The sequence below is a fragment of the Pleurodeles waltl genome, chromosome 4_2 (genome assembly GCF_031143425.1).
Source record: "Pleurodeles waltl isolate 20211129_DDA chromosome 4_2, aPleWal1.hap1.20221129, whole genome shotgun sequence".
Classification (NCBI taxonomy): Eukaryota; Metazoa; Chordata; class Amphibia; order Caudata; family Salamandridae; genus Pleurodeles; species Pleurodeles waltl.
The window spans coordinates 1,020,897,511-1,020,916,850 of record NC_090443.1 but is presented as its reverse complement, the minus strand read 5'-3'; the positions used below and the strand labels follow the sequence as shown (position 1 = coordinate 1,020,916,850).

At 42.5% G+C, this 19,340-nt stretch overlaps 1 protein-coding gene across 5 annotated transcripts in view; it reads left to right on the top strand.

Moving 5' to 3' along the window:
- The window catches only part of LOC138293607 (tenascin-like), a 581,232-nt gene that overhangs the window by 207,826 nt on the left and 354,066 nt on the right, over positions 1 to 19,340 (top strand). For all 5 annotated transcript variants that reach the window (XM_069232880.1, XM_069232877.1, XM_069232879.1 and 2 more), the window contains one exon: positions 15,026 to 15,124. In XM_069232880.1, the coding sequence (XP_069088981.1) occupies positions 15,026 to 15,124 (99 nt within the window). The remainder of the gene's footprint in view (positions 1 to 15,025; positions 15,125 to 19,340) is intronic.

Sequence of the window (19,340 nt, the reverse complement as noted above, 5' to 3'; positions counted from 1 at the left end):
TTTTATGTGCCTAGCTCAGTAGGAAACTGCTTTTGTCACAAAGATGCTTTTGTCAATGTGCAGTTCATAAGTTACAATCATAATCTAGCACAGTGAGCTGCGAACTGCCAACAAAGAGCTGCATGCAAATTGCATGGTACAGGTTACAAAGTTATTTTGCTAAACAGGGTTTGTTTTGGTAGAAATAATTTGTTATTAGTAAACTCAACCCTGACCACTGTGTTATGTCCTGAATCCTGAGTTTATACTTCTCCAGGCCAAGTACTCTTAAAAAATGCCTAGCAGTATGGAGTGCATGTGAATCCTGCACCTTATAGTTCCCTATGTCCTATGTAACCTTTTTCTGTACACTGATCCACACATGTATTATTTGTTGTCTCTCTATTTGTGTGTGATGTAAAGTGCTCCAACACCCTACACTGGTAAGGGAGGTGATATAAAACAAATGAAATACATGTGATAGACGTGCTTAGTAGAGATGAAAGGCACTGCTAGTGGGTGATAGTGAGGGAATCATTGAAGAGCCCTAATAAAGATTGCTGTATCCTGGTGCACTATAAGGTGATAATTTACTATGCTTTAAAAACTAAAACAATTGAATATATAATCAAAAAATGTGTAGTAGAATGCATCATCTTTGCTATGTTTTCCTAAATTGGGCTAGAATACCCCTCCAACCCCAAAGCCCCAAAGTAGTAGTCAGTATCACTTGCTATATACACAATGGGGGCTAGTTTGGCAGAATATGCCAGGGATGTTTTGGGTTCCCAATCTGGCCCTGGCTGTGCACACCCTTCACACACTTTCCCATCAGTCCATAGCTCTGCTTGCTCGTAAGAAAGCCCTTGGATTGGATAAGAAAATCAAAACTACAGAATCGCCTGGGCAAATTTGAATTGGTGCTTAAACAATCATATATCTGTGTGTATTCAAGAGACTAAGGATTAGATTTAAACCCATATGACAGTGACAGCCACTCCCCATACCTCACATGATTTCAGCCTCAACTCTTGAGCTTTCAATCATGCCCAGTCAAGAACATTCATCCACCTCCTGAACGTACCCAGGCTGTTAGACTGTTAAAGGGACTCCGTTTGCAGCAGTCGTGGCTTGCGAGTGTTACAGGGGCAGGGCGGCGTGCGGGGGGGAGTAAGGCGGTTTGGAAATATTCATAAAATGTTTTCAATTAAAAAAAATAAACGTACCTGTATGCCGTGTATGTCGCCGCTACTCCATCTCCTCTGCAGGCTGCAGACTGCAGGCACAGGCTCCCAGCTAATCCCTGCTGTGCACTCCCCCTCACTGTTTTTCACCCCTGTGGCCCCACCCTTGTAAAAGAAAACGATAATAAGCTAAGTTTATTATCGTTTTCTTTTAAAGGTTTTGCAGCTGCCGCTGCTGGATGGGGGGTGACGCTCCTCGGCCCTAATGGAGGAGCTGCCCCTGGTTTGCAGTATGTATTATTCAAGACACAGTTTGCATGAAACAAAACTACAGAAACACATCTGAGGAAAATACAATGAGCACTTAAGTGACAATCAGTCTGCGCACTCCGCAGAGAGCCCAAGGATTGCAAGAGCAAGTAGTCTGAACACCATTGTGACAGTGACAGGCGTTGTGATAAACTCCCTGGCCTTACAGCTCCAGCTACAGCACTTTCAATCCTGCCCTGCAGTATGCCCAATTAAAAGTTTGTATGTTGAGTGGGAAATGCCAGAAAAACACATCTGATAACATCATATACACCTAGGAAATTAAGATTACCAGTAAGTAATTGGGGCATTAGTTTACCTCTCTGTCCAGAGCTTAAGCTATAAAAGAATGACTGCCTGGGCACAGACCTCATCTCAGAGGAATGACTGCCCGTGCAATTGAATGTTGGTGCACTGAATACTAAGGCTGTGTAGTCCTAAATCCACCTTATGCCTCTTTGACTTACTACACAACACTCCCTGCTCCTTTATTTCACTCTTGTGCGTTCCTGCTTTCTCCATTTGTGACTTTTTTCAGACTTTCTCTTCCTCTGTCTTTCCCCTTTGTGTGTTTTTCCCTTTCTTGCTCTCTTAAAAGTCTGATGTGGAAACATAAGTGCCAGTGCCTGAAAAAGAGTGCTGTGGCCCTCACTAGCTCACATTGAGCACTGTCTATGTCCCTTGTCATCATCTCATTCATTATATTTGAGGTATACCAAAGAAAAAAACCTTTGACTGAAACAAGACAATTCAACCATCAGAATAAACATGCTTGAGTTTAATCCATACTTAATGTGAAGAAATAATAATCAAGAATGTTTAGGACATGAATGGCTTCACAACCAAAACACCATAATGTAATTGATTATCAACTACATTATTCACTCTAAAATGCCTCACAAAAGTATTGTCCAAGGCCCAATTGGCAGTTCTGGAGATCTCCTGAATGAAGACTCCTGAAGCTCTGCCCCAGAAGCAGCCATGACTATCCTAGTTTTGCCTTAACCAAATCCTGATCCTAAGCAGATTGATTTTTCTGAATGGCTGTGGACTTCATCCACCTGCTAAATGTCATCTTCATGGCGTTCCTCCTGCTACCTACTTGACTGAAAGTCACAAAGCGATGGTTGGATCTTCTAAACACCTGTGATCTGTCAAGAAATAGAAATCACTCTATTAACATCCAAAGTATGCAAGCCATTATCCTCCTCTAGGAGGGAGAAGGAAAGAAATCCACTTCCTTGTGAAGTGTGAAATGAACAGTTAACCTTTGGAACAAAAGAAGAGTCGAGTCTCAAAGTAACCCCATCCTCAAAAAATCTAAGAAACGGTGGGTGACAAAGTAAAGCTGACAGTTACCCAATCCTACCAGCAGATGTAATAACCACTAATCAGTAAGAAACACAATTTAAAAGAATTCACCTCTCAACCTCAAAACTGATATTTTGAGATTTAGAGAAAGAGGAAGTTAGGGAGTTCTGAGAGAAAAAGGAAAAAGAGGAAAAATCCCAGGCAGATCTTTGGAAATGGGCTTTAACATCGGAAACCATGATCGGTGAGGCCAGAAGGGGACCACAATGATTATATCCACCTTCTCCCACTGAGGGAGTGGGATGCATTTCCACACCCTTTTCTATATTCTCTGAGATCATACACTTTTGGACCAGGCCCTCTCTGCACAGCCACCCCCAAATATTTTCCTTCACCCCTCCAGTTTTCTGTGCCATTTTTGTTGCCTTTAGGACTCTGTGCACTTTAACACTGCTAACCAGTGCAAAAGTGCTTGTGCTTTCTCCTTTAAGCTTTGTAAAATCTTACACCCAACTGGCACATTTAGTTTACATGTAAGTTGCAAGTGAAGTGATACTACATGTACCCAGGACCTGTAAATTAAATGCTACTAGTAGGCCTGCAGCACTTATTGTGCCACCCACTTAGGTGGCCTTTTTAAACCTGCCTCAAGCCTTTTGCAAGGTCCAACCCTTCCTTTTTAATACATATAAGTCACCCTAAGGTAGGCCCTAAACAGCCCTTAGGGAAGAGGGAATTGTATTTTGAAAGTTTGAAATGCACTACTGTTACTGAAAAATCCTAAAATGATTTTTCACTACTTCAAAGCCTACCTACCCCATAGGATAACATTGGGTTATCTTATTACACTTAATAAGTAGTAACGTTTGTTTGGGAGCAGGTGGGAAAGTTATGTTTGATGTCTGAGGAATTGTAATTTAAAACCCACGTTTATGGTAAAGTAGGATTTTAGGTCACAATTCTGAAAATTAGACTTTCAGAAAATTAACATTTTCCTGTCCTAACAACTTGGCTCGTGCAGCTGGTTCCTGGGTCACATGCCGAGGTGTAGTTGGCAGAGGTGGTCTTTGTGTATTCCTCCCAGACAGCATCACAATAGAGGGTCTGGGTTCTAACAGGATGGGCAATCCTGGCTTAATGGGGGAAGGAGATTTCACCTACCACACTTGCAATCCAAAGGCACTGGACTAGCACACACACAAAGGACTTTGTACTAGGCTATTGTGCCCCAGAGAGACTGGGAGGAGGCAGCGAGGCAGGAAATTCCAGACACGTCTGTTAGGGGAAACTCCAGAAACTTCTTCCACTTCAAAGTGGGCACCAGGTATAAAATTGAGCTCCTCAACCTACTCTTCAGTACACTCCTTTCTCTGTGAATACTACAGAAGTACGCCTTGCTGCTTGAGGCCTGCTCTGGTTGCTGAGAAGGAAGGCTGGACCTGCACCCTTTACCCCGGGCCGAAGTGATTCCAAGGTCCTGCTGACTGATCTCCTGTTCTGATCTACAGGGACATAGTAAGCTCCGGAGGCCTCCCTGCATCTGCCCAGGTGATCTGCTGCCAGCACCCTTGGTGTGGCATCAGTTGAGCCCCTCCTTGAAGAAAGAAAGAAAGAAATCCTGAGATTTTGTGCTCTTCGTGACCACAAACAGACCTGTTCACGGCAATATCTTGCCACCCGCCAGCACTAAGCTCCAGTGAACTTGACTCTTCGTGCTACAGTGACCTCCAATGGCGACTGGCAATGCCTAGCCATGCCATGCCTTGTATTTTCCATGATGATATTTGATTTCGGTTCATATCTCACTGTGCTATATTAGGATTCTATCTTATGAACTGCAATTAACAAAATTGTCCCTGTGACAAAAAACAATAACCCACTTAGCTGTCTACATAAAAAACAATTCTTTGATGTGCATGTCGTGCATTTTGCTATGCTGGAGGTACACTATGCTTCTGTGCTACTTTATGGTGAGTCAAAACACAGACAAGACAAAACTCATATCTCTCAGACAGATACACTAAACTAATCACCAAAGTTAAAACTGCCATTTTTATTATGGCCTATAAAGTGCTGGCACATAATCTGATGTCTGTGCTTTAATCGTGTAAGTAGTGTCAAAATGCAACTACCCCTCTCCACCTCCCCAGAGTTTTGTCCTGGTGAGGTGACACCAGCCCCTCAATAAAAGCAGAAAGCCCTGCCCTAGGCTGGGGCAGGAGGAGGCCCAGCAACTTCTGTAACTGCACAGCCAGGCCCATTACCACTCTGTGTGTGATATTGGGCCAAACAGAATGAAAATGGGCTGATAGAAGCCTGTGCTAGACTGGGGAGGGGATACTGCATGCCACTGAGTTCACAGCAGGAGTCTGAGATGGCCCCTGTAGTGAATGTTAAAGAACTCTGGGGCTTTTTGCAAGGGGACAGCCCAGCTCCCTGCAATGTCCAAAATTACGGACAAAAGGCGTCCATGAAAGAAATCATAATGGACCTGAATCCCAAATTCCGTACGGTCCGTAAACTTACGGACAGGTGGTCACCCAATGTTCACATAGTCGCTCAGGGGAACCTTTCCCTACTCTGGGAGAAACAGAGAAGCAATTCCAACTCAGAGTACCCTATTCCCACAACAACCATGCCATCCAGGCTACTCACGCTGCAGAGCGTTCCACTGGTGCATGGCATCCAGATGACTGCTGGACAGCACTCTCCATCTAGCAACTCAGATCTCATTCTAATGCAAATGATGAGTCCCAGCCACAGGCAGGTTCCAGAAGATACTCTAACACCATGAGATGGTATGATCCTGTCCTGGGTGGGTCCAGGCTGAGGGATGTCACTACTCTGCAACCTGCGGCCTGCGCCCATTCACACTACCACACCACTCGTTACCCTGGCAACCTGCTCCCCCTCCACCCCAAGTACAGCGTGTGCTCACAGCAGCTAAAAGCTGTTTATTTGGACACCTCAGCTGATGCTGTTACTAGTTATACACACATAGCTCAGCTCTAGGAGCTCTGGATTGCATGACGACAGAAGTTGAGGTAGTAATGAGGGGAAAACGTCCAATTTGCATTAGTCTAACCTCTGATGAGTGACACTTGACACAGCTGAACACTGTTCTGAACCTCTGTCACAGCTTCCCATATGTTTAAATGAATGAAGAACAACTGCCTGCAGCTGAACACAGATAAGACAGAAGTAATGATGCTCGACCTTCTCCGACAAACCCACGACATCCCACCTCAGGCAACAACACTGGCTCCCCGTACATAAGTGATGCCAATTCAAGCTGCTGACCCATGCACACAAAACTCTACACAAGACTACGCTCCACCTCCCTTTCACTTGCCCATACTCCCCACATCTACTAAAGCAGAAGTAGAGGGAGCTTCCATTCCTACATTGCAGCAAAGACCTGGAACATCAGCTGCATGCAACTTCGCACCATCACCTTACTTCCCAGAATACCGACTGGCCTTCAAGACCTGACTGTTTTGAATAAGGCTCCGGGACCTGCAAGCGCCTGTATTCTCTATCAGGTGATTAGCCCCATTTTATAAATCCTGATTGTTTGATTGATTTAAACTACTAGAGTCCTTTTTCATTTGTAGTTCTGTTGAACTCTCCCCTGGGGATTGGCTCACTTGATGTCAGGGGATACTCATTTCCCCTTCATCACTGAATATTTTCCATCAGCTGGAAGCCACCAGCCATATCAGAATGGTGACACGAGGGTGAGAACTGAAATACTAGTTGACTTGCTTTCTGAAGTGTTCCATGCAGATTAGTTTTCATATTGTTTATTTTAACCACTGTAATATTGTTTGGTGTTAGGAGCACTCCCTAAGATCTTATTTATGCTTCATTGCCTGTGTTTATATTTCCAAGGTTTTCTGTTAATATTTTCACTTTTTCTCCTGAGGACCCTGATGATGAGGACTGGCTAACAAGGATCTTGCCACGTTGTTTGTCCCACTAAGGGCCTGATCACGAGTTTAGGTTCTATGTATTGCATCTGATAAATAACAATATCAATGGGTATGTTATTTATTGGGTGCAATAAATAACATGTATTACAGAGTATTGGAGAATAACCGGTATTTTGGTCTTAACACACCAAAATCTACGTGAATACTGCATGCTTTCCTCACATTAAATTTCAGCATGTTTGACCTTCTGAAATCTAATGAAAGTTGAGTTATTTCCCACCTATAATTATTGGATGCTCTATATACCTTCAAACTCGTAATTCCGACCCATGCATAAAGTAGACCACTTAGGACGGTTAGGTGACCCCATCGCTCTTCCACCCAATCATCCTCCATCGGCCAGGAGTAATAAGCCTAATTAGAACGGTGCACGGGGCGTGAGGTTGATTCCAATGTGTGCTCTTTATAGATTAACTTTGTTTTTATCTTGCATGTTTTCACTCTAAAAGTGAAAGTGGTGATAAATGAAGCATTGGAAGCCACTTTGTTTCATAATTAACAGGTTCTTAGTACATTTCACCTTTGTTTCGAGGACCCTTCCTCTCTGTTGCTGTCTACTATGTATGCATCTCTTTTCTCTCCCTCTTGTATTTCTATGTTCATCTACTTCAGAGCTCTACCCTTGTTCAGAAATAGAACACATTTTAAGTTTCATTTAAACACTGCAATGCCTATGCAAAGTTTTAAAACATTTGAGAAAAGAAAACTTCTCTCAAGCGCAAAGCCTGCCTCGAGAAGTTGTTTATTTTTTGTCACTGCCTTCTTGGGTGATAGGTTTAGGCTTAGCAAAAGGTTTGTTTTGCCACATCAAAATGGTAGTTTAAACCTCACACACAGGCTGCAATGACAGGCCTGAGACATGTCTAAAAATGCTACTTAAGCAGATGGCACAATAAGTGCTGCAGGCCCACTAGTGGCATTTAATTCACAGTCCCTGGGTACGTGTATTAACAATTTATTAGGGGTTTACAAGTAAATTAAGGAATGTAAGCCAATTTCTCTTTGTTTAAAGAAGAGAGGACATGCACTTTAACCACTAGTTAGCAGTGAAAAAGTCCCTAGAGCCAACAAACAGTTTCCGAAAACGAGAGGGATGAAGGCAAAAAGCTTGTGGTGTCACTGCAGAAAGGGCCACCTCCAACACAACTCCCACCTCCAGCCAAAAGCCAGGGTAGGCTAAGCAATACCTGGATGGGCTTCGCTGCTTGGGTGCTAGAAAGTGGACGAAGACCCTCTTGTACAGTGACACTTGACCGTTTTATGCCTCTCTGATTTCAGTTTGATCCCTCTGTTTACACTTTCCTGAACCACTGGTCTGACCCAAGGGGAACCCTTATCCTCATCTGTGTACCCCATCTGTGCGCCTCCTAACCTTTACTCTCTCACAGGTTCAGTCCAGTCTGCAGACAATACAACCATGGCCAACAAAGTGATATGGCCCATACCACCCCTTGGATCAGACGTCTGTCCCCAATCCATGGAAACGTCTGCCCAGAAGGACAACAACCAAAAGAGGCCACTGACAGCTGTCAGTGTCAAGGCCCAGACCCCAGGGCATCAACTGCCATGTGGAAGCTCCAGGTGGGGACCTTGGGAAGGCCTCACTTCCAGACTTGATGCTGGCAATGAGTTCCCTAATGGCTCCTGAGGGTTCCCTGACCTCTGAGGTTCTTCATAGTGGAGGCAACATCCCCGGATATTAGACATGCTTCTTCCACTCTCCTTCCCTACAGTTCAGGGGTTGTAGTCTAAGGCTTGTTTTCTAGCCCATAGTCTATACCCCGAGGCTGAAGAGGGGTTGGGGAGAGCCTTTCCTCCCCACCCCTCCATCTGGGCCCTCAGTACTCTGCAGTGATAGAAACCCGCAGCTCTGGAAAACAACTACTGAACATGTGCTCTCTCACAAACAAATTCTATAGCCCCTTGTAATCACTCATTTCACTGCCCTTCACCAGTGCATTTTGAAAGTAATCCCTGAAATCAACCCAGGACTGCTGGGGCAGCTTCTGGTCGTCCCTATATTTCTGTCTATGCTTTTCTGGGGGAAGGCCATACTTTTTGATAAGGTTGTCCTTTATTGGGGGTTACCTTATCCTGTCCCCCTTTCCCAGGGCCAGCAGGGCATCCCTCCCCTCATTAGGTGCCTCCAGAGACTGGCCCCCACTCCTCCTCAGAGACCCCATGCATCCCCAAGGCACACTCATAGGCTTCAAACCACTTATCTATTTTGTCCCCTACAGCAAGGTTAGGCACCAGATCCTTGGGAAGGTGGACCCTCTTGTCTCCCAAGGACACTGCAGGTACACTGCCCCCATTACTGTGGCATTTTGTTTACTTGGATTTGAGTTTCAGCTCCTCAAGGATCATCTCAGGAGCCAGTTGCTCTAGAGCTGAAATATCATCTCAGTCCTCCTGTCTGCCATCTCCTCTAGAAACAGGCCATGGGAAGACACAGGGCCTGATTCTAACTTTGGAGGACGGTGTTAAACCGTCCCAAAAGTGGCGGATATACCACCTACCGTATTACGAGTCCATTATATCCTATGGAACTCGTAATACGGTAGGTGGTATATCCGCCACTTTTGGGACGGTTTAACACCGTCCTCCAAAGTTAGAATCAGGACCACAGTGCTCTCTGCCCCGGCAGGGAGCTCCACTCCTGGGGTCAAGTTGCCCTCCTCCTCTGGGTGCTGCAGCTCAGGACCTGTGCCCAGGTCCTCCTCCTGCTACTCCATACCCTCCTCCTCATCCTGGGCCTCTGTTGTTACCAGTAACTGATGAAGCCATGCATCTCTGGTAGAGATTAGACGGCCGCCGCGTCTGTTATGAAGGAAACAGACGCGGCGGTTCGCAATTTTAAATCTCTATACACGATACATCATGCATGTACAGAGAAAGACTGCTGCTTGATTATGATGCACAGCGGTTCACAAGCTACGCATCTCAGGTAGATAGCCGCAGCGCTGTTATGAGGAAAACAGATGCAGCGGTTCCCAAACTACGTATGTCTCATTGCAGGTCTCCAAAACAAGAAAACGCCCGCCAGTGTGTCAGTCCACAAATTCAAGTTATACAATGAATTTCATCTAAAAAGGAGCAACTATTTCCGCAAATTGGAACAATAAATAAAGCTATAACCCAGTAAAGCTAGTAAAAGCCATTAAAACTAGGAATAAGCAAATAATGTAGAACAAGTTGGTAAAGTCAAAGCCCCTGACTGTACTAGAGGATGTTCCTTCCCATCTACGTGTTTGAGAAGACCTTCCATAGTAGGAAGAAAATAAGGGATGTCGCAGGCGAGTTCCAAGGTGATTGGGAACCATGCCTGTGATGTCGAAAACATAGTTACTAGAACAAGGGAATATTCTTCTTTCCCCACTCTCTGGAGGAGCCTCTAAATCATTGCGAAGGGGGAAAAGCATAAGCATTTTCTGCCTTTCATTTCTGAAGGAAGGCATTCACAGCTAGAGCCCCTGGATCTGGCATCCAACTGTAGTATTTCCTTAGCTGAGATGTCAGTCTGGTCGCAAAGAGATCTATCTTTAGGAGACCCAAGCATTGGTAGATTTTGTTGAAGCAAACCTTGTTGAGCTTCCAATCGCTGAAATCCTTAAAAAATCTTGAGTTCCAATCTGCAAACACATTCGCTCTCCCAGGCAGATATTCTGCCTGTAAGTTGGTTTTGTGTTCCAAACAAAAAATCCAAAGCTTCTTGGCCAAGGTTGACCGGTCTATAGATTTCGTTCCTCCCAAATGATTTATATAGGCAACTGCAGAGACAATGTCTATTTTCAATAGAACTATTCTTCCCGGAAGAGAGTGTCTGGAATGAATTAGGGCATAAAGACCAGCAGCTAACTCTAAATAGTTTATGTGGTGTAAACTCTGTTTTTGTCCATAGCCCGCCAGTCTCCTGTGTATTCAAGCGTGCACGCCAGCCATAAGAGCTTGTATCTGATTCTAGAATAAAATTGGGTAAGGAACCAAATATTGCCTGACCATTCCAGGCTTCTAAATTCTGTAGCCACCAAGAAAGCTTTGTTCTTGCTTCTGGGTCCAAAACTAGTTTGTCCCCATACCATAAGCCTCTGTGAAGTGCTCTTGCTTTTATTCTCTGCGGAGCACAATAGTGTAAAGGGCCCGGAAAGATTGCTTGAATAGAAGAGGAAAGCAGGCCCAGTAATCTCACTTAGAGAAAACACGTCTTTTTTTAGGACATACATTATTTCCTTTTTTATCTTGTTAATCTTTTTGGGTGGAAGTAGTAAACCGGATCTATTGTGAAACCTAAAACTCCAAGGATTGAGATGGGATAAGGACAGACTTTTCTTTGTTCACTATGAACCCCAAATTCACAAGAAGAGACATAACTGTGTCTAGATCTTTCAAGACTTGAGAATCACACTGGGACATGATTAGTATATCGTCTAGGTAAATGATCATACGTACCCCTCTTGCTCTTATAAAGGAAGCCACAGCTCTCTTCACCTTGGTGAAACACCAAGGTGCAGATGAGAGGCCGATGGACAGAGAGCAAAACTGGTAGAGGCAATTCTGCACATGAACTGAAGGAAAAGTTGGCAATCTTTTGCCAAGGGTATAGTGAAATAGGCATCCTTCAAGTCCAGTTTCATTAGCCAATTATTTCTCAGTAACGTGTCCCTCAAGAGATGGATCCCTTCCATCTTGAAATGCCTGTAAACTAAAAAGTTGTTTAAATTTCTTAAATTTGTGACTGGTCTCCAGTCCTTGCCATTCTTCTTTACCATAAAAAGAGTGCTGATAAAGTCCTTGCATTCCAAGTTCACCTCTATAATTGCCCCTTTTTTCAGCATAGATACTACTTCCTCCTCCAACACCTTCTGTATGACTTTGGATAAAGGAAACTTTCTTGGCGGAATCTTTTGGAAGGGCTTTATTGTAGTGTGAAATCTATTTGGAACGCCTACTGTATTCAAAATCCAAGGATCGTGGGTTATGGTTTCCCAAACATGGATAAAATTCTTTAAACGCACCCCCCACTCTTTCCTGGGAAGAAGAAAGAAGAGAAGTGTTCATACTCACCTTGATAATTTGATGAGCTTTGCCTTCTCATTTTGTCTCCTCTGGAAATCTGGAAGTGCCCACTTTGGGAGTAAAAGGCCACAGGTTTGGGTTATTGAAACCCTTTGCCTCTTTGTCTGTAGTTACCATACTGGGACCTTTGAAAAGTTTGTCCGGCAGAAACTCCCCTTCTCCCGGCCCAAGCAAAAACACTTGAGTTGAAAACTTTATGCATATTTGTCTGGGCTTTGTGCAGGGCAGTGAAGGTTGCTACATACTTGCCTAGTATTTTAAATTCTAAGTGTGCATGTGCATGTATGTCGGTGTGTGTGCGAATTTGTAATGGGGTAAAGTAGTAAAATGTTCAGAAATATGCCACCACGCTATGGCACATGTCCCAGAATTCAGAGAGAGGTTTACATAAAAGTCAGCACTTGCTGGTGTCACACATGATATGGTGTCACATGGGTGCTGTCATTTAGCTGCCCTGCCATCTAAGAGCCTGGGCTACTTATTGTATTCAAAACAATGGTTTTTATCTATAATACCTGGATAATATTAATAGAGACCGCACAATAGCTCGAATTATTTTTGCAACAGAATGTACAGACTGACGGTCATTTCTCTCATTGAAATGCAAGGAATAATTTTATAAAGTGCATATACAAACACATATTTACACACAACCCAACACAATACTTTTCCTTTAAGGTATCTTGTTGTATTTCAAAAGAGTCCCACAACCTCGAACCTGTAACATATAATGACATCCATATCAAGTGTGGAACAAAACAGGTTTCAAACAATCGGCCGTACATGACTCAACAAAAAACAATGTCCATTTCTATGCCATAAATCACTAGGAACCTTTTGAGTTCGTTATGGCTTAGTCAACGACGTATCGACTCTTTATACAATGTAGGGTCTCATCAGGACAACATAGATGGTGAAGGGACACCTTTCAAAAGTGGAAACCAACATTCACCAAGTGCATATTTGTATCCCAAGGGGGAGCTACACACTGCTCTATTAGGTAGAAACAAATATATTATAAATATAATGAAACCAATCTCTAAGGCAGAATAAACCTTCTTGAATATTGTGTTTTTGCCTAATATAATCCCTAATATAATGAAAACCAACACCCAGAAACACGCTGAATCAACTCATGCAAAAGCCATTTCCATTAGGGCAACCACTAAAATTAAGTAATGCTGGAGATCAGAGTTTCAAGTTCTTGGTTATCAGCTCCGTCTCACTATGGCAGCTATCATTTTTTTTCAATATTTTCTTGGGTGGGCAGAATACCCCGCACCATCCATTTTCAGTATGGGCTTGCTCGTGCATTAGACTTATATAAAAAAATTCCCGCCCCACCACTTTTCAAATTCACCAGCCATCACTCTAATATGGGTAGAATTCACCGGCTGAATATCCTTCAAAGTAGTGGTAGGATGGTAGAGGTAAATCTTAGGGTTAATGATCCTTCGTATAAGGCACTTTCATCCAACACTTGGAAGGTTTTTATCCAGCTTTCTCCTGATTCCTGTCTTGCTGCAACCCCAACCCCACTCAGATCTGTCAAGCCATTGTTCTACTGCACTTAATGAAATAATTAAACACACAACTCTTCAAGCATCTTCTTTTCCTTCTGTAATTATGTATTTAGATATTGATGGCAGTCAAGCAGACCCCCCCCCCCACACACACACTTTCCTCTGGTGTTCCACACTCTTGCTCTATGCTCCATTGCTTTGTGGTTGGTTTGCCTTTATCTTCTACAGGTACATTGTTTCTTTTTGTAATTATCTATTTAGATATTGATGACAACTAAGCAGACACCACCCCAAACACACACACACTTTCTTTTGGTATCCCACCATCTTGCTCTATGCTCCATTGCTTTGTGGGTCGGTTTCCCTTTATCCTATACAAGAGGTCCTTCATGCATACATATAGGACATATAGATATATTTAGATGACCAAACCAAGCATGTCTTCCTCTGATGAGGCCTGGCAGATTAAAAGAATATGAACTCAGAAATGGATGTCAAGGTGAGTAACAAAATGAAAAAGTTTACAGAAAGAAAAGTAGCAACATAAATTCCAGCAGTTTACTGTGTATATGGCCTTGTAAATCTTTAAAGAAGCAAAAAGACAACTCACACCTTTGATGACAGGTCCAGGGAACATGACTAAATATATGGATCAAATGGCCCTTTTCACAAAGGTATATCTGGTTGAAAACATAAGTACAGAACAGAATATACAGGTTTTTAAACAACTGATTTCTGTCAGGCATTGATGGAGTTACTACTGGAGATTTTTTTAACTAGAGAACTATGTAATGATAAATCATTTATAAGGGACTGGAACTGTGCATTCAACAGTGGTTTGCCTTGGACGTTTGTATCTTTCTTGGCATTCTCAGACTTCCCTCAGACCTCTACCCACCCTGGAAATGGTCAAACATTTACGCAAGCAAAAGGCTGAGTAGTTGCTTTTCCAGGTTTAGAAGGGGAACATTCACCTTCAGATTTGGTAGGGGTGCAAGGGAAGGGCTTCTTCAATGGGGGAAAAATGTTTAACTTTGTAAATAAAAGAAATTTACACAGGAGCTCTCATCAGTGGACAACTGAGCACAGAGGTAATAGACGCCTTTACAAAACATTACATGACCTTCTCGAAAGTACATCTGGAAGCCTGCACCTGCCACCTACTTTTTTGCCCTTGATGAATTTCTATTCCCTACTATATGCAATGATCTGCAACAGCCATCCCGAGGAAATCATTGTGTACTTTCAAAGTAGGTTATAGAAAATTCTATGCACTGGCAGTACCAAAGCACAGCTCCCTATTGGCAAGTTTAGTATTATAACCTTGAAAAATAATTAAACCATAATTTAGTATTTGTTGTGGTGATAGAACTTACGTAAGACATTTTTGGAAAACATAAAAAGATAATTTTGTGAAACTTAACTTTATGTTAAGTGCTTGTTGGACACTATGACCATGTACATCAGAAACAACTGCTGCTCGGTCCTTTACCATATGAGTAAAGAGGTAGATTGAACTGAGTAGGGAACAGGTAACTCATTTAAACAGACAAATATAAACATTTATGAAAGTAAACCGCTTAGGTTTAATATACAATGATGTAGCTGCATCTTGCCTTGTTTCTATTTAATGTGTTCTTCTCTTCTACAGTGAAACTTTGCAATTCAAGTACCTGCATTAATGGCTCTTGCACTTCCGATGACACGTGCAGCTGTAACGCTGGATTCAAAGGATCAACATGCAATGAAGGTGAGAAGTAATGTGTGAGTGGGGCAGATTGACAGTGAATGCAATAAAAAGAAGATGGTCAAGACTCTGCCCAAAAACCGGTCTGTGTTGATCTGCATCATTGACATGGTGCATGAGCAAAAGCTGTTCCCTGCCACAAGCGCCTTCTTTATCAGTAGTGGTTCTTGTACCAACCTCTGCAATACTGAGCATCTTTTCTTAGCATGTAGAATGTAGCTATGTGTCTCATAGATTCCTGTACAAAGCATCATTTATGTGACAAATTAAAAACTCTATTTCCTTTACTTTTATGAACATACATTTCAGATGTGCCAGACGCGTGTCCAACATCTCAGTCATGTCTCTTTCCATTTCTGTTTACCCCATCCTTTTCCCCTTTTTGTTACCTATGTTTTTATTTGAACTGGGGGACGGGGTGGTTGATGAAACATGTCATATGTTGGTATTTGAGCTGCTGGGTGTTTGTTATTGTCATATGAATTGTGTGCACTTGTGCAGGAGTATGTGCTGAGAGCAAAAATAGTGTGGCTGGAACTTCCAACAGCATTCATGTACTAGGAGTCATACTTGATGCACTTTGACTGAGGAATAAATATCTGAAGTATCAATGATGTGGACTGGTTCTTCGCTATGTGACCCTCTACCCTCATAACACTGGCGACAAGCATGTGTGACCACTGCCTTTGACCTGGACTGGGATTGGTTTAAGAGTTGCTGTTGCGGGAAATCATTTCACCCCGTTGCCGGACGACGTGGGAGAATGATTTTGAGACATGCTCACAGTCTGGGTATCACCAAAGCCTGTGAATTGCTCTGCGAGTGTAGCAGAAGCAATTTGCTGCATTTTTTTGCCCTAATCAGTGGCGGCGGCATGGGCGAGAGACTCCACTCGTGCTACCTGGAAGAGCTGCTGGCTGACAGCAGAGCGAGCGTGAAACCGGTTCCACCGCAACGCTTCTAGGGAATATCGATGAGGCATGAGATCTTCATGTCACTCATCAACTCAACGTGGTGGCCATTTTGGAGCAGGATCGCTAACAGGTGCTTACAACTGGAAGTGAGTGTCACACTTCCAAATTAGCTGGCACATTAATGGTGTTGCGCAAACCCAAGTAATTTATGATTATTTGTGTTCGGTGCGTTCACGATGACGCTCACACCTGAGCAGAAGTGAAGCAGTCAAAGGCACATTTATGTTAACGGTTGAACACACATTCAAGTAATTTATGATGATGCACATTTCTGAGTAGAATTGGAGCAGTACTTTGGTTGAGGATCTACAGTGACTATATTTTATTATTTTCTTTTTTTTTTTTTTACTTTATGACTACATATCTACCATATACTAACTTTGGAGAGTTTTGCTAGTCAATAATTATTTAACTATTATTAGGTTGAGCATTGTAATACCTCCTGTATTTCTGCCAGTACCTGGCAGGCCTCCAATAGATTGAGAAACTTAGGAAGCAGTGTTTCTTGCTTATATGGAAGTTTTGGAAGGTGATGATTGTGGATCTGAAGGATCATTTTCCCTATTAAAGCACTGTTTAGGTGGGTTTGGGTTAAAAGAGCAAAAACCTTTTCCGGTTTTACTAGGTGCTAGTGATTTGAATGTCTATCAATACGCTTCTAAGCAAATGTACATAAGATGTGAAAAAAAACAAACGTACTTATGGATATATCTAAGTTTTATTCAAGAAAACGAACTGTTAATGAACCTACGAAGAATATGTTTTAAAGTCACGGTCACCTGCATCAACCTGTGACTTTGAGTACATTAATTATGAGTTTAAGAGATCAGATCCTAATGAAAACAAATAGTATGAAATTCCAGAAAATGCTTTGGGCAAGTGGTGCCATTGAGCTTGCCAAAGCAATAGAACATTCAGAAAAATTTGTACAAGAGACAAGTGGTTCACCCAGCGGTAAAATCCATGTTATTACGAAATATAATAAGTTCAATATAGCAATATTAAAAAAGAATGTTGCCAGGAAAACATCACTAGCATGCTATAGATGTGGGAATCCCTTGCATTTAGGTAATTTTTAATTTTGTCCTGCCATAGATAAAATTTGCTCTAAGTGCAACAAAAAGGGCATTTCAGTAGAGTATGTAGATCCCATTTGTGGAAAAAAATCAGTAAATGTATGCAAGAACCAGTTAGAGGATTTTGAGGATTTAACGTAAGATCCTAACAATGCATTGAATGTAAGTGATGGCTTAGCCAAAAGAGCGTTTCCGTCCTGCAATATTAATATTGATGGTAAACAAACTTATTTCCTAGTTGATTATTGCTCTTGGAACACTATTATCAAGCTAGACATTATGGATGAATTATGCCTAATAAATGTTTACTGCCACCTGATGTTTTGCAGGGGTATTTATGGGACATAAAATTGATTTAGCAGGATATTTTTGAGCAAAGTTGGACTTCTTAGGTTGCAGTACTGAATGGAAAGTGTATGTAGCAAAGAAGGGGCTCTCATTGTTGGAATGGTCTCATCAAATGGAAATGAGTAATATACTAGATCCTAAGTAAAATCCTCCAGTCTGTGTGGTTGACAAATGGAGGAACTGTACTTGCGGGGATTCAACATTAGTGAGTGAGTTTATGTCACAATTGGAAAAGAAATATAATGAAGTTTTCAATAGAAATCAAGGTCAATTTTGAGATTTTAAACAATTTATAGGTTTAAGAGTGATGAGGTAACTGTAAAACATAAAGTTAGAAACGTACCTTTTGCACATAGAGAGAAACCTAAAATGATACTAAAGGATTTATGCAAAAAAGGTAAAATTGAGCTAGTAGAATCATCACTTTGGATGTCCGGCAACATTATTTCTGAGAAAGCATCTGGGGAATGGAGACTCTGCATTGACTTACACAGTATCAATAATGCCATTTGGGTGGACGCCCATCCGCTTCCAAATCTTCAAGAAATGGTTTCAACCCTGGCGGGTGCCAAGGTCTCTTTAACTCTGGATTTAGCTAGTGCATACCACCAGGTCGAGCTTGAGTGTGAATTGAAAATGTTAACATCATTCATCACAATGGACGAATTATTCTGTTATTGTAGGATGCCATTTGTCTAGCCAGTGCAGCTTCTATTTTCCAGCATTTAATGAACAAAATGCTGGAAAGACTATCTGGGGCAACTGATTTCCAGGATGAGATTTTAGTATATGGGTGTAACATTGAAGACCATGAACCTGGACAAAGTCTGGCGGTCATTGTCGGATAAAGGATTAACACTGAAAATTAACAAATGCAAATTTCAGCCCATGAACTGGAGTATTTGGGACATCTGATAAGACGGCCAGGTATTAAGCCAAAATGCACTCATGTCAAAGGTATTTTGACAGGTCCCATACCTGACACCAAAGAACAGTTGGGCGCTTTTTTAGGATTAATTGAGTTATATGCGGAGTTTATCCAAAATTATGCTGTGAAAGTTGAGCCATTTAGAGAGTTGTTGAAGAAGAATGCAAAATGTGAGTGGCCTACCTTCAATGTGTTGAAAGAATTAATAAGCAGTGCACCTTGTCTTAAACCGTATGTCATGGGAAGAGATTGTATAATAGCTGTGGCTGCAAGTAATTGTGGCCTGGGAGGAGTACCCATGCAGAGAGAAGAAAGAAGAGAGTGTATTGTTTCCTATGGTTCAAGAATGCTCCATGGAGCTCAGCAACATTACTATGTAATGGAAAGGGATCTCCTTGCATGTGTGTGAGGTTCAGAACGTTACAAAGTGTTTTTGTGGGGGACTAAGGGCCTGAATTAGATGTTCGCCGAAACCGGTCCTGCAGTCGGTTTTCCGACAGAAAACCTACCCTCCATACTTAGATATTGGCGGTATCATAGACTTTAACCTGCCCAAGTCCTGCCGGCTCCACCAGGGAATTCCATCCGCTGCCACGGCACCATAGGAAAGAGCGCCTGATGGTGGGACTTCAGCCACACTTACCGCCAAGCAGATTTGGATGTGCCTTACCGCCAAGCAAAAAGTGTCAGTCAGACCTCCACTTCTGACTTGGCGGATTGGGGAAAAGAGGGTGAAAACTCAGTTTCCCCCAATTCTCCTTTCGGTTTCCGGCTGCATATGATTGGACAGGATCCTCTGTTGCTGCTGCCACGGGACCATGGAGAAAACATGACCCCCCGTCACTCGACACAAAGGTAGGCAACCCGCCTTGGCTGTGTATGATTGGAGTCAC